This window comes from Mesoplodon mirus (assembly GCF_964341445.2).
Source record: "Mesoplodon mirus genome assembly, chromosome: 5".
Lineage (NCBI taxonomy): Eukaryota > Metazoa > Chordata > Mammalia > Artiodactyla > Ziphiidae > Mesoplodon > Mesoplodon mirus.
The window spans coordinates 122993923-123009883 of record NC_138980.1 but is presented as its reverse complement, the minus strand read 5'-3'; the positions used below and the strand labels follow the sequence as shown (position 1 = coordinate 123009883).

At 35.2% G+C, this 15961-nt stretch overlaps 1 protein-coding gene across 2 annotated transcripts in view; it reads right to left on the bottom strand.

The window, feature by feature from the left end:
• Window positions 1-15961, bottom strand: part of WDR41 (WD repeat domain 41) — a 46828-nt gene that overhangs the window by 22058 nt on the left and 8809 nt on the right. For both annotated transcript variants that reach the window (XR_014294135.1, XM_082621930.1), the window contains exons 3-6: window positions 10481-10529; window positions 9097-9228; window positions 5879-5941; window positions 387-498 (exon numbers count right to left, since the gene is read on the bottom strand). Coding sequence is in view for 1 of the 2 variants with exons in the window: in XM_082621930.1 (XP_082478056.1) it covers window positions 387-498; window positions 5879-5941; window positions 9097-9228; window positions 10481-10529 (356 nt within the window). In the remaining variant the exon portion in view is untranslated. The remainder of the gene's footprint in view (window positions 1-386; window positions 499-5878; window positions 5942-9096; window positions 9229-10480; window positions 10530-15961) is intronic.

Genomic DNA, 15961 nt, shown 5'->3' with positions numbered 1-15961 from the left:
AAGTCTGATGACCCTACAAATAAAGAAGAAAATGCTATTGTAAAGTCATAAAGATCTGCTTCCAGGTGTCAACATGCTCATCAAACTCAGTTTAAGACATGGTAGAGAAGCATATATGAAAAGGTTTTTCTTGATCACTTTTGAGAAATTCTGTTAGAAAGGAAGGGGAAGCCAAAGGAAGGGGGATCTTTTCCTTCCAACTTGAGATGGAAATATATTTTACACAACCCTTAACCTGAATTGGAGAAATACGGCTACATCTTATATTCAGAATTAAAAAGAAAATCTATATTTCCTTTGTATTCACGGAAAGTCTCTTTGAAGATTCACTGAGTCTTTTTAGAGTCTATCTATCATGGTTCACAATTACCTTGATTTGTTTTTACCTGTATCAGAAAGGTGACTAGTCTTACACAGGAGATCTAATTTTCGGTTCCACACACAGAGGTCATTCCCACCAGAAAGCCAAACATCTAGTCTCTGAAGAAGAGCTAAACACTGCAAAATTCATGTGAAATAGTTATCAGTTTAGAAATTCAAGCATTCATCAGTGGTTTTAAAATATGTCCACGAGTTGATACCCTTTCCCTTCAAGAGGTGGAGCTTGATTCTCTTCCCCTTGAATGTGGGCTCTGCTAAGTCACTAGCTTCCAATGAACAGAATGTGGCAGAAGGAATGGTGTGTGACTTAAAGGACTAAGTCATAAAAGACATGGTGGCTACCTCCTTGCTCTCTCAGATCACTCACTCTACAGTTTTGAAAACACACAAGCAGCCGCATGGAGAAAGATCCATCTTTTTTTTTTTTTTTAATTGTGGCTGGCATCTTTTTTTTACCCTCAAGGAAGTGAGGCAAGGAAGTGAGGCCTCCGGACAACAACCAACACTAAGTCACCAAGCATCTGACCCCCTAACACCTCCAACCCCAGTCACCTGAAGGTGACAGCAACCTCAGGAGAGACACTGAGACACAACCATCCAGCTAAACTGCTCTCTATTCCTGACCACCAACACTGAGATATCGTTTTAAACAACTAAGTTTTGAGGTAATTTGTTACTCAGTAATAGACAACTAATACACAAGCTTAACATAAACTGCTTTTTAAATAAAACTGAAAATACGACCTTAGTTTTTATGTATCTTTCAAATTCAAACCTCCTAATTCTTGACTCAGGTAATTGTTTCAAGGTTGGCAGAAGTCCTTTACGTTTAATAGTACTTTAAAGTCCACACCTTTAATAGTTCTCTCCCCACCCATTAACTCTGAGTGAACACAAGGGCAAGAGAGAATATGTAAAAAAAAAAAAAAAAAAGAGGAAACATTTCTGGTAGTCTTCCCTGGGCTGAGGATGGGGTTGCTTTTTAAACTGCTGGAATAAAAAGGGTTGAAAATAATCAATGCAGTTTGTACTTCAAGAGGTCCTACTGTGTCTAATCTCTGATTTTTTAATATCGGTACTATATTCCTTTTTATTGCCAAATAATATTCCACTGTATGGTATACACATTTTATCCATTCATCAGTTCATTGACATTTAAGTTGTTTCCAACATTAGGCTAGTAAGAGTAATGTTGTTATGAACATTCATGTACATGTTTTTGTGTGGACATTTTTATTTCTCTTGGGAATACCTAGGCGTGAGATTGCTGGGTCAAATGACTCTATTTAACATTTTGATGAACTATCAAACTATTTACCAAGGTGGCTGTACCATTTTACAGTCCCTCCAACAATGTAAGAGGGTTCTAATTACTCCACATCTTTACCAATATTTGTTATTATCTGTCTTTTAGATATTAGCCATCTAGTGCATGTGAAATAGTGTCACATTATGTTTTGAACTGCATTTCTCTAATGACTAATATGTTGAGCTTCTTTTCATGTGCTTATTGGCCATTTGCTCACCTTCTTCAGAGAAATGTCTTTCAAATTCTTTGTTTTTAATTGGGTTGTCTTTTTTATTGTTAATTTATAAGAGCTCTTTTTATATAATCAAGATACAAGTTCCTTATCAGATATATGATTTGCAAGTATTTTCTCCCATCCTATTGGTTGTCTTTTCACTTCCTTCATGGTATCCTTTGAGGCATAAAAGCTTTTCATTTTGATGAAGTCCAATTTATCATTTTTTTCTTTTGTTGCTATACTTTTGCTATCACATCTAGGACACAAAGGCGACAGTTTGTACCGCCCAAGGACACACAGATTTACTCATATTCCTTCTAAGAGTTTTATAGTTTCAGCTCTTGTATCTTGGTCTTTGACCCACTTTGAACTAATTTTTGGATACAGCATGAGGTAGGGATCCAATTTCATTATTTTGTATGTAGATATCTAGATCCAGTATTATTTAAGAGACTATTCTTTCTCTTATTGGAGGGTCTTGACACCCTTGTCAAAAATCTATTGACCAGGGCCTCCCTGGTGGCGCAGTGGTTGAGAGTCCGCCTGCCGATGCAGGGGATACGGGTTCGTGCCCCGGTCTGGGAGGATCCCATATGCCGCGGAGCGGCTGGGCCCGTGAGCCATGGCCGCTGGGCCTGCGCGTCCGGAGCCTGTGCTCCGCAACGGGGGAGGCCACAACAGTGAGAGGCCCGCATACCGCAAAAAAAAAAAAAAAAAAAAAAATCTATTGACCACATATGTGAGGTTTTATTTCTGGACTCTCAGTTCTATTCCACTGATCTGTATGTCTAGCTTTATGCCGGTACCACACTGTCTTGATTACTACAGCTTTGTAGTAAATTTTGAAATTTGTAAGTTTCAATCTTGAAACTTTGTTCTTTCTTTTCACAACTGTTTTAGCTATTCTGGGGTCCCCTTTACTTCTACATGAATTTTAGGATCAGCTTGTCAATTTCTGAGGGAAAAAAGCCTGCTGAGATTCTGTCCAGTGTTGATCATTTGGGTAACGTTGCAATCTTAACAATATTAAATCTGATCCATGAATTTCTTTCCATTTATTCATATTTTCATTAGTTTCTTTCAACAATGTTTTGTAGTTTTTGGTATACAAGTCTCATAGCTCTTCTTTAAATTTATTTCTATTTTATTTTTTGGATGCTATTGCAAATAAATTTTCTTAATTTCATTTCTGGAATGCTCATTGCTAGTTTAAAGAAATACAGTTAATTTTTTGTATATTGAGATTGTATCCTGAAATCTTGCTATATCCATTTATTAGTTCTAATAGTTTTTTCATGGATTTAGGATTTTCTATATACAAGAGCGTGTCACTTGTGAATAGACACAGTTTTATTTCTTCATTTCTAATATGGATGTTTTTAAAATAAATTAATTAATTTATTTATATTTGTTTTTGGCTGCGTTGGGTCTTCGGGGCTGCACACAGGCTTTCTCTAGTTGCGGCAAGTGGGGGTTACTCTGTTGCGGTGCACGGGCTTCTCCTTGCGGTGGCTTCTCTTGTTGTGGAGCACGGGCTCTAAGCACGCAGGCTTCAGTAACTGTGGCACTTGGGCTCAGTAGTTGTGGCTCGTGGGCTCTAGAGCACAGGCTCAGTAGTTGTGGTGCACGGGCTTAGTTGCTCTGCAGCATGTGGGATCTTCCCAGGCTAGGGATAGAACCCATGTCCCCTGCATTGGCAGGCAGATTCTTAACCACTGCGCCACCAGGGAAGTCCCTATGGATGATTTTTATTTCATTTTTATTGTCTAACTGCCCTGGGTCAGAACCTTCAGTGCAATGTTGAAGAGAAATGCCAAATGCAGACATCCTTGTCTTGTTCCTGAACTCAGGAGGAAAGTACTCAGTCAGTCTTTCACCATTAATATGATGTTAGGTGCTGTGTTTCCCTAGATACCCTTTATCAGGTTGAGGAGGCTCTCGTCTACTGCTAGTCTGTTGAGTATTTTATCATGAGAGGATGTTGGAGTCTGTCAAATGCTTTCTCTGCATCTATCGAGATGATCATGTTTTCCATCCTTTATTCTTACCATGTATGGTATATTACATTGATTGATTTTTCAGATGTTAAACTAAATTCATATTCCTAGGATAAATCTCACTTGATGATGGTACATAATCCTTATTATATATTATTGGATTTGGTTTGCTAGGTTTTGTTGAGGATACTATACTGCTTTTGTTACTTAACATCTTATCATTAGCATTTCCCAAATGCTACGTGTTCTTCTGAAACCATTTTTAGCATATATATCTACCATAAGTTAACTATTTTCCTATAAGACATTTAGGATACTGTCAATCATCCATTTATAAAATATATTTGTAATATATATTTCTGTTCATAAATCTCTGCCCAAGTTTTTATCATTTCTTTAAAGAGTTTTCTAGGAGTAGAATCACTGGGTCAATTCATATAATAATTTTTTAAGATTCATTCATAAAGCCAACAGCCTTCCAGGAAGATCATTTTGATTATACTCTCAATGACAATAAAAATGCCAATTTCAGCATCTCCTTGCTAATATCATCTCTTATAAAGAAACTTTACTAGTTCAAAAAATAAATAATTGTATTTCTTATATTTATTAAGGATATGAAATTCTTTGATAAACTATCAGTTCAAGAACAATTGAACCACTGAACTAAAATAAAATGAGCGAAATGCTGTATTTAACGATTTTTTTAAAATGCGAAACAGGATCACAGTGGGAACAAATACAACTATCTAGCTGATTAACAGTACAGTAAAACCCCTTTAAGAAGTACTTTCAAGGGGAAGGAGGCTGCTCATTAAAAAAAAAAAGAGGAAGTCCTTTCACCATACCGAAATAAGATACTTTTTATTGACCAGTTCATGAAACAGCTCACCAAAGGAATTTCCCCAAAATACACTAAATTTTTTCTCCTTCCCTGTTCCTTCAATGCATATATTTTCATTTGAATCCTAATTACCTCAGTCAAATAAGCAAGACTATTTTTTGAGGGATTTAATAGGAGCATCTCTTCACATAAAGCATAGAGATTTTGATCAAGTCAATACTTTATTGACTTCCTCAAAGACAGTCCATTGTAAAATTGGATACCAGTATACAGTAAATGGTACTTTCTTCCCCAGAAACTTTTCTAAATTGATAATCAGAATAGCATAGTAGCATAAGATGGCTACCAGAGATGCTGCCTTTTAGGAAAAAAAATGAAATACTTTGACTACTGGCACACTGATTTTTTTTACATTGTAAGTGTTAGCTCCAATACAGAGATCAGTAATCTTCAAAGCAAACGAGGAAACACTATTTCAGTTTACTAGTATCTTTCCTCAAACTTGCTGACATTATTGAAAAACAGTGTACTTTCTGAGAACATTTAAGGTAATTTCTTCTACAGAAATCAAAGTAGCCAAGTCTTATCCAAGTTTGTTTCTCCAACATGTAGCAGAGTTCCTATCAAGTAATAAGCTCCAATTAATATTTGTTTATAAAATGAATGAACCTAACAGTAGCAGCCAATTAGCCACAAAAGATTTTGTTCTGGAACTAAGTAATTGCTATGTCTTACCCTTATCATTTTATAGAAGACAGACGGTGAAGGACAAATAACTCCATGTTTTAGTTCAAAGCTAAAACAAACAAACAAAAAAGAGACTAGCTATTGCTGTAGTCTCTTTGAAAGTAATATCTCTTCCTAGAATTACCTACTAAAAACATACTAGGTACTACTACCTTTTTCCTTAGCTTACTATAGAGATTCACCTCTTGCTCTAATTTAAAATTCAAAATTCTAGCATTTAATATATATACTCCCCAAAATCTAGTCTTAGAAGAATCAAATGACTGTGTATGTGTGGAAGAAATAATTTTTGAAACCTACAAAAGTAATTTCATCTAAATCATTAAACAATTTTTTCTGAAACAAAAAGATTATTACCGTAAAGTATCTGATTAAGATTTTACCTTTACAGTAGACTGGAAGCATGACACTTTATGAACTTGTCTGCCAGTATCACAATCCCATACCTAAATTTATGTTAAGAAATAATTTCTCAGCAGAATTTTAAAAGCTTAATTATAATTTTTCTAATAAATAAATCACAAATATTACACATTTACATAGAAAATATATAAAGCATGAAATATTTCATGTTTATACTACCACAAAAATCAATTCATCAAGTTAGCATAGCAGACTTATAATCTAAAATAAGTCTGAGGTAAATTTTACTATCAAACCATTTGAAAATACCAACAGAATGAATGGTCTGAATACTGAATATTTACAGGCATTAAATATTGCAACCATATAAAATTTAAGTTTTATTCTCCAAAACAGTCTATTGTAATCTAATAAACATTGAACGTAAAATATTTATACTAAAAACTATCACATCCATTAATTAACATTTACTGAAAGCTCCTTCAATGTGCCTGGCATCATTTACTACTGTTATCTTGATTGAAGGAAGACAGTAACAGTGTATTCCTATTACCTATATACATATTTAAAATAATTAGAGGACCTCTCATAAAATGTCCAAGGTTAGTTTGACCTAAGGAGCATAATGATTTTCAAATTTTTCATAGCATTTCCTATGGTAAGATATACATTTTATATCATATCTGAGCATATGTTTACATACAAATAAATATGTACATATATATGGACTCTTAAGACCATCACTTGACAAAGAAATAAAGTCTATCCTCAGCATTTAATTAATGAAGTTAGTTAACAGCAAAGACCCAAGCAGGGTAAATTTAGAATTCATATGAATAAAAGGAACTGCCAACAAAGCAACCTGAAATTATTTTTAACAAAAAACGTCATTCAGCAAAGGAAATAACTCTATACTATCATTTAAAGTTTATACTGATATTGTCCCAGCTACTCACGTCTGTACTGTAATAGTAATTTTAATAATTGGCTCTAAATAGTATCATAGTACCTTAGGAACAGTCTAATAAAAGGTATTTGATATTCTATTTTTGCAGAGATTATACTGATGCTAAAAACAAACCCAAAAAAGAGACCTTTAGTCCATAAAGTAACACTTGCCTCAACAGAGCAACAGTAGTAAAGCTACTCTGACCTAAACATATGAGTGCATATTATGCCCCTGTTTATGCAATATTGTAATCACCACAAAATATCGTTTATCTCCACTTAAACCTTTTCTTCAAATTCTTTCACCTACTGGCAATCTGTCTAGAAATCACTGCAGCTAATCAGCTCATTTAAAATGTGTCATAAGCTATGTCTTGGTTCTACAGAAGCCTAAGAAACACCTATACCTTTGGACTTACTCCAAAACTTACTTCAGTAATGCTTGAAGCTATTTAAATAAAATTCTCAGATAAGCATAGACTTTTTAAAGCTAATCTATGATACCTTAAAAAAAAAAGTAATGAAAGATTAGCTATCAGTAGCATTTAGCTATGGCTTTCACAGACCCAATTCCACAAACAAATATAAAAGGGCTAGGGCCTCCCTGGTGGCGCAGTGGTCGAGAGTCCGCCTGCTGATGCAGGGGATACGGGTTCGTGCCCCGGTCTGGGAGGATCCCATATGCCGCGGAGCGGCTGGGCCCGTGAGCCATGGCCGCTGAGCCTGTGCGTCCGGAGCCTGTGCTCCACAAGGGGAGAGGCCACAACAGTGAGAGGCCCGCGTACAGCAAAAAAAAAAAAAAAAAAAAAGGGCTAAATTTGTTTAAGAAAAATATTTTATGAAAGCAGTATTACATAGTGATTCAGAGCTCTGACTCTGCAGTCAGTCTGTTGCCTTCTGCCCTATACTGGCTGCATGACCTTGGGCAAGTTACTTAACCTCTCTGTGCTTCTCTTTTCTTATTTATAAATGAAAATAATAGAAATACTTATTATAAGGATTAAATGGGTTAATAAATGTAAAATAGAACAATGCCTGGCACATATAAGGAATTTATAACACTTTACTATGGCTACTACATCTTAAATTTTCAACTAAAAGTATGGGGAGGAAAGATCATTTACATTTTTTAATTGCTTTAAAATACTAAATATGGGGCTTCCTGGTGGTGCAGTGGTTAAGAATCCACCTGCCAATGCAGGGGACACGGATTCAATCCCTGGTCCAGGAAGATCCCACATGCTATGGAGCAACTAAGCCCGTGTGCCACAACTACTGAGCCTGCGCTCTAGAGCCTGCGAGCCACAACTACTGAAGCCCGCGCGCCTAGAGCCCGTGCTCCACAACAAGAGAAACCACAGCAATGAGAAGCCCACGCACCGCAACAAAGAGTAGTCCCAGCTCGCTGCAACTAGAGAAAGCCCGCGCGCAGCAACAAAGACCCAATGCAACCAAAAATAAATTAAATAATTTTTTTTAAAAAGGCAAAGGAAACATAAATAATAAAAAAAAAGAGATCTGCCTGCCAATGCAGGGGACATGGGTTTGATCCCTGGTCTGGGAAAATCTCACATGCTGCACAGCAGCTAAGCCTGTGTGCCAAAACTACTGAGCCTGTGTGCTGCAACTACTGAAGCCCATGCACCTACAGCCCATCCTCCACAGCAAGAGAAGCCACCGCAATGAGAAGCCCACGCACCGCAACAAAGAGTAGCCCCTGCTCACCACAACTAGAGAAAGCCTGCATGCAGCAACGAAGACCCAACGCAGCCAAAAATAAAATAAAATAAAATAAAATAAAATACTAAATATATTAAACACTGAGCAGATGGTAATTCGCTTTTCTGCCAGACTCATATCCTCAAAAAGTTCTTATGGGTTGGGGCCATTACGTTTCTTTTGCTGTACAATGAACAGAAAAAAAAATGTGAATTATTCTCCAGTTCAACTCATCTTTGTTTCTCTAAATTGAAAAGCAATCTGAGATGATAAATATTTTTAAGCCCACATTCTCCCATTTCCTCTGTTTTATGTAATTTGATATAATAGTAACTGAGAAAAACAGCTTTAGTTATGAAGTTTCCAACAACAATAAGCCTTAACTTGCCATTTCCAGTCTAATACTTTTCAGACGCCTAATACTTTTAAGTGTCTTATGTAGGCTAGAACAAAATCATTTTTGCTAAAACAGAATGTACAGACAGACCCCAAGAGGATAAAGACTAATAACATATGTACTGGTCCCTTGGATCACCATAGCTATGTTACTTGGTTCTAGAATTAAGGATATAATAACTGTTCTGTCAGCAGAGGCTGTCAAGATCAGTTGATTTTTTTCTTCACAAGCTTCCAAAGAAGGAAATGTAATGATAGCTGTTATCTTTTGAGAGTGTCCATTGAGTTCCAGAAGTTTTTCTCCTGTCTGAAATACCAATAAAATGTTAATAGTACTTCATATTTCATAACTTAAATAATCTTAAATGACAACATTAAGAAAAATCACCAGGTAGAAAATATATACATTCCATCTGAAATTACTTAGATTTTATAATTTAACTTTAAACAATCAAATAGTATCTGAACATTAGGTGCTAAAAGAGTAGCTGTAACTAATTTTAATTATTTTCTAATAGAAAATACTAATTTTTAGCAGATTGTTATAGGAAGTTTAAAGGAGTATTCTTTCCATATGGTTTTAAGATTATAACTGTGTAAATTAAGCATAAAAATATCAGTAACTTCATCAGTAACTTAATCAGCAGGAAAAAATAAGGAGTCTTTATTATGCAAGCATCTGTTATCTAAGTCTTCACAGTTATAATGCTGTGGAAGAAAATAAAAGTCAGCATAACAGTAACAACAATTGGATATATATATCCAGTAATGTATCAACCACTCGTAAAGTCAGTATGGACTCTACTTCTCTCTAACATCAACAGCTATTCCCATCCATCCAATGTCTACATCTATCAGTTTCTCACTGATTTCCCAAGTAGTAAACATACAAAAATGCAATATAAATATAAGATAAATTGCAAATCTCTCCAAGGTTGCAGGATTTCATGATGCATGTGATGAACATAATGTTAAAAAAACTGCTTTAATCATAGGCAAAGCCACCGAAAAATGAGGATCTTGACTGAGTCAGACCAGATAACAATCCAAACAAGGGCAAGAAGATAAATGCTTCAAAAGAGAATAATTTGAGAATGCAAGGATAAGAAGAGAAGTCCTAGAGAAATTTGGGAAAGCCTTAAATATTTTTGAAAAAATAAACCTTTTATTACATTACTATTATAGTCAAACATGATAAGAATGCTATATTATGCTATCAAACGATTCTGACAGAAAAACTGTCTTCCACAAAAATCAACATCTGATTCATTTTCAGAATCAGTGCACAGTTGCCGATAACTTAAATTTTGTTTAATTAAGATTAAAACTTTTATTTTCATAATCTAGCATTTGTTTATCAGGAAAAAATCTTAAATAAAAAAATCTATTATGGAACATTGGTCCTCATTTTAAATGGATTCATCCTAAGCAGCCCTTTCGAGCATTAACTAGTCTCAACCTACTGATATGCAGGTGTATCTCCAGATAATGTTTATGAATGCATACTCAACTATACAGTCATGTCTTTATTACACAATCCACATAGAAACAATACACACCTGGGCATTCCACACAACTACAATTCCATCATCACCAGCAGATGCAAATCTGGTTAGAGAAAAAAGGTCAAGAAAAAAAAAATCACTGATGACATTTAAGTGCTAGGATTACTAAGATACCATCAGACCTTATCAATGGTATTTTGACTTACTAATATCAATACAGATTAAGTTCTTTAAGCTAATTTAACAAATATTTACAGAATACATTCTAAGTTTTGTGCCAGGTACTGAGAATCCAAAGATAAATAAGACCATTCAGAAAGTTAAAATGAATAAACTGCTAGACTAAGAATAAGGGAGAGCTATCAATGATCTTTAAAGTCCTTCCTTGCTTTAAAATTATGATTAAACCCTGACTTAAGTGACATGAAACCAAGCTGAGGAAAAGCTACAGTGACAAGAAATGATATTCTAGGAGTGGAACAAAGGAATCATGTCCTTAGATTCCTTACTTTCTAGGTAAAGATATTTAGATATTTTAACTCTACTATTTAAAGCCAGTTTCTCTCCTTTGCTCCCCTCAGCTCTGTGGTCTTTCCACATAAATACTGTGTTCTTTGGTTTGGAAGGTTTGGTTTTTGCTTTGTTTTGTTTTTTTTACCGAAAATTCTTGAAATGAAAAGAGGTAAAGGTAAGTTTGCTTCATGGAATGAAAAAAGAGCTGTGATGAACTAAATTATAGCTTCTCTCTCCTCTTTACCACCCATTCACTACATGTCAAGGAACAATCATCTATATTTTGTAGAGTAGAAGATAACCATGACACAAACACTATCAAGAAAAATCACTTGTACAGGATTATTCATCCATAGTGCCTGCATTATAATAAAATCAAACACTACTCTCAAGCAGTGTCCCAACACAGTGGTGTACAGCAATCACATTGTAAGCATGTCAAGTAATTTGTTATTAATAATGTAGTACACAAGTTTGTAAATGATTTTTTTAATTGGAGTATATAGTTGCTTTACAATGTTTATTAGTTTCTGCAGTACAGCAAAGTGAATCAGTTAAACATATATCCACTCTTCTATACATTCCCTTCCCATTTAGGTCACTGCAGAGCTGTAAATGATTCTTTAAGGAATCAAAATCAATTCAGTTGTTCCAATAATATCTTTCATTCACTTGAATTCAAGGTTTGCTTTTCTGAATAGGAGAGAAAGAAGTGGTGTTGTAGAGAGCCAGCTATGAACTGCATGCGGTTATGGTTAACAACCACTAATAAATGATACTCCGTTAGCAGCTATGGCATTTAGAAAATGTGTTACTTCCTTGCAAGACTGTTAGTGTGTTTTCACAGAAATCTGGGCATGCCTTGAACAGCTTCATTAAAGTAATCATTGTTAAGCCTTATGTGTGTCATTGGGAGAAAAGTAGAGAAGTGATACATTAGGACACAAGAATTACTTTGTTCCTTAGAGTATGTTCTATTGAATTTTACCCTATAGATATCCATATAATCTCACTACTTCAGTCATGTAACACTTTCCTTAGCACTCTAAACTGAGCTTCAAGTTCAAATTTCTCATGCTCAGTTTCAAAGCCTCACACATAGCTATTGTCTTCACTGGCTCTGACAATTCCCATACCCAGCACTCGTTTCAAAATCCTTTGCTTACATCTTCTACTGCAGGAGCTAAGAGATTATCCAGGAGATGGGAAACTGGCCTAATACAGTCCGACAAAGTCCGTTAGTAATTTTTTAATAAAGAGCTACGTATCTTTTTAACAGAAAGGACCTTTAAAACGTCTTAGTTAACTAGACAGAAATCATACAAAGAATTATTTTAAAATCCATACCTAACATTTATTTTATTTTCAAAATGAAATATAAAAAATATGGAGACTAAAAAGAAAACAATCATTTTATATTTTAAAATGTAATTTCTTATGCTTAATTACATAGATTTTCTGAATCAAAACATTAAACAATGCCTTGAGGATCAAAAATAGTCGCTGGATGTAAATCTTTAATAGCTTATGTTTCTAGGCCTATTGATTTCTTTTTATTTGTATCATGATGGTGGGGAGGGCAGAACTCAAGGTCTTAAGATTTCTTTGGTATAAAACATCAATTTCTATTGTTTCTTGAAACTCTTATAATTGCTTTTCTCCCTTTTAGAAGAGTGCAGGTTTAAAATACATACTTTTTTCTAACCCTGATTGTTAACTTCTCATTATTGTTTTATCATGTCTGAATCTCATGACTTCACAATGAGAGATGACTGAACGGTTGAGAGTTTAGAAATGAGATACAGAGCATTTCACCTCAAACTTTAATTCAATCAGTGGTGAACAAAAGTTAAATCTAAACAACGCTCAATAGTAATGCATGAAATCACAGCCTTTTTTGTTTTTAATTGTTCAGAGGTCAATTACCCAGTGTGTATATTATTCAGGCTTTTCAATTCTCATATATTCTATTGTTTGGGTTTTTTTTTTCCCATTCCAGTATTTCTTTTTACCTGCTCTAAAGAGGAAACATGAAGCTTTAAAATATAAACCAGTATGACTTTGCTACATATTAGTACCAATCATAAACTAACTAATAAAAGGGTGGGAGATCATTTGCAAATTACCCATTCTCCTAGGATGAATAACTGAAAACTAGCAGCACTATATCAGTTTATCTTAATCAGTTTATCCTCATCAGTCAAGCACACACTCCAGCCATCTCCAAATTTTCAGAAATGAAAATTCAACTCAAGAATCCCTAACAGTAAGATACACTGTAATTGATTAAAAGAAGTAATGAACCATAAAAAAGAAGGAATTAAGATGTCAATAAGGTTTAATCTAGTCAATGGAAGCAAGAATAGTGGCTATACTGTCATATAATAATATACAAAAAAAAATTTTAAACACTCTAAATTAATAGAATCCAAAGATTCAAATCTAAAGATAATATTTTAAGAGGAATCCTTCTTTACTGATTAACACAAAATGAGATTTCATGTCATGTGTTAGGGAAATGCCAAGATCAATTACATGTTGTTCTTGCTTCAAGATCTTAAAACTTAGTGATTGTTTAGAAATGTACTATATTTCATCAAATATAAGACATACTGGGCTTCCCTGGTGGCGCAGTGGTTGAGAGTCTGCCTGCCGATGCAGGGGATGCGGGTTCGTGCCCCGGTCCGGGAAGATACCACATGCCGCCGAGCGGCTGGGCCCGTGAGCCATGGCCGCTGAGCCTGCGCGTCTGGAGCCTCAACGGGAGAGGCCACAACAGTGAGAGGCCCGCATACCGCAAAAAAAAAAAAAAGATATCGAATATAAGACATACTATTATTTTAGGTACTATTAAGGAAAAAATGATGTCAATTATTAATGAAAGACACCATCAATTATATGATGTATCCAAATTTTAAAGATGTTACAATAGGAAAAAATAGGCTTTTTAGAATCAATGAAATTTAGTAATTGTTGTATTTATTGATCTTTCTAGTATGGCACTTTCTAGTCCAACAAATTTCTGATTACGTCTAGCAGGTTTAAAGGACTAAAGAAATGCTTTTTCAGTAAATACATGAATAAGCAAACACTTAAGTGTTAAAAGGGCTCTATAAAATAGATTAATAGTATTAATGTAACCTCACTTTTCCCTTTAATCATGACTAATATACCAACATACTGTCAAAACAAAACTAGAAATTCAAAATATGTAAAGCCCAGAATCTCACCACATACAAAAATAAATTACTTTTATTTTTTCATTTTCCTGTCCCATTCTTTTTTTATTTTTTTAATGAATTTATTTTATTTTATTTATTTTTGGCTGTGTTGGGTCTCTGTTGCTACGCGCAGGCTTTCTCTAGTTGCGGCAAGCAGGGGCCACTCTTCATTACGGTGCGCAGACATCTCATTGCAGTGGCTTCCCTTGTTGCGGAGCACAGGCTCTGGGCATGTGGGCTTCAGTAGTTGCGGCACGCAGGCTCAGGAGTTGTGGCTCATGGGCTCTAGAGCACAGGCTCAGTAGTTGTGGCGCACGGGCTTAGTTGCTCTGCAGCGTGTGGGATCTTCCTGGACCAGGGCTCAAACCTATATCCCCTGCATTGGCAGGTGGATTCTTAACCACTGCGCCACCAGGGAAGCCCCTCCTGTCCCATTCTTATGCATAACCTTCAAGTTTTCTCAACTTGAAACCAACTCTTTAAAAATACTCATTGAGACATACTCAATGACATTTAATTAAATGATTAAGCAAAAACTATACGCATGGGCTTCCCTGGTGGTGCAGTGGTTGAGAGTCCGCCTGCCGATGCAGGGGACACGGGTTCGTGCCCCAGTCTGGGAAGATCCCACATGCCGTGGAGCGGCTAGGCCTGTGAGCCATGGCCGCTGAGCCTGCGCGTCCGGAGCCTGTGCTCCGCAACGGGAGAGGCCACAGCAGTGAGAGGCCCGCGTACCGCAAAAAAAACCCACAAAACTATACGCATGAAAAAAGTTTAAAAACATGAAGTGTGATTTAATGAAGACCTATAGCAGAGCTTCTAGAATGTTCCATTCTTTTTTCCCCTCATTATGAGAATTAATTGTGAGAGTCAATGATCCATTCATTCAAGAAATATTAAGCATTAACTATATATTAAGCATTAACTTTATATATCTATATGCTTGCTCCTGAGGGTAAAGATCAATGAGATAGTTCTTGCCCTTGAAGAGCTCACAGTCTACATTATTATAGAATGCTACAGGGTCCAAATTATGAATCCACTGAGAATTCTCAGTTATGCTCATTTCCATTTATAGAAATCATTTCCTTTCAACACCTTCCTTTGGACAGCTCAGAGAAAGCACTCTCATTCTTGCCAACTGTGGGCTTAAAGTACAGCAAAGGTTCACAAAGATTTGTATAAAATAAAATATTTCCACAAGTAATTCCTATGTCCATTACCTACATGCTTATTTAATAGTCCTTATTCAAGAGAATTTATTTCAATTAAGTCAAAGGTGCTACAGATTCAAACATAACCTTAAAGGACATAAAAAAGATAATCCATAAACCTGAACATAATCTTTCCTGTATTCAATATTTACATAACCATAAAGCACTGGAAAAATAATAGAGTATTATTGTGGCAATACAGAAGTCCCTGTGGTTAACTAACTTCCCACCGAATCGACAAGTACTTTCTAATCATGATGCAACTAAAACAGTATACACTTTTTACAATGTAGTAAAGTTGAAAAATGCTAATATCAGAAACCAGGCAAAAATAAAAAATAACAAAATTTTCACTTAAAATGGACTTCTACTTATCTTGTATTCTAAAATTACTTGAAGAAAATTAGAGAAGTTTGTAGACAGAGACTTGTAAGAGAAGTTAAAGGCAACTTCAAAGCATTTTCAGGAACCATAGATACTGATGTCACTGATCCTTTCACAATGTACTTGAGCATTAAAACTTTTTTTTCCTTGATTAACTAATACATATGTATTAACACAATTCCAGTATCAATGTCTCACAAATA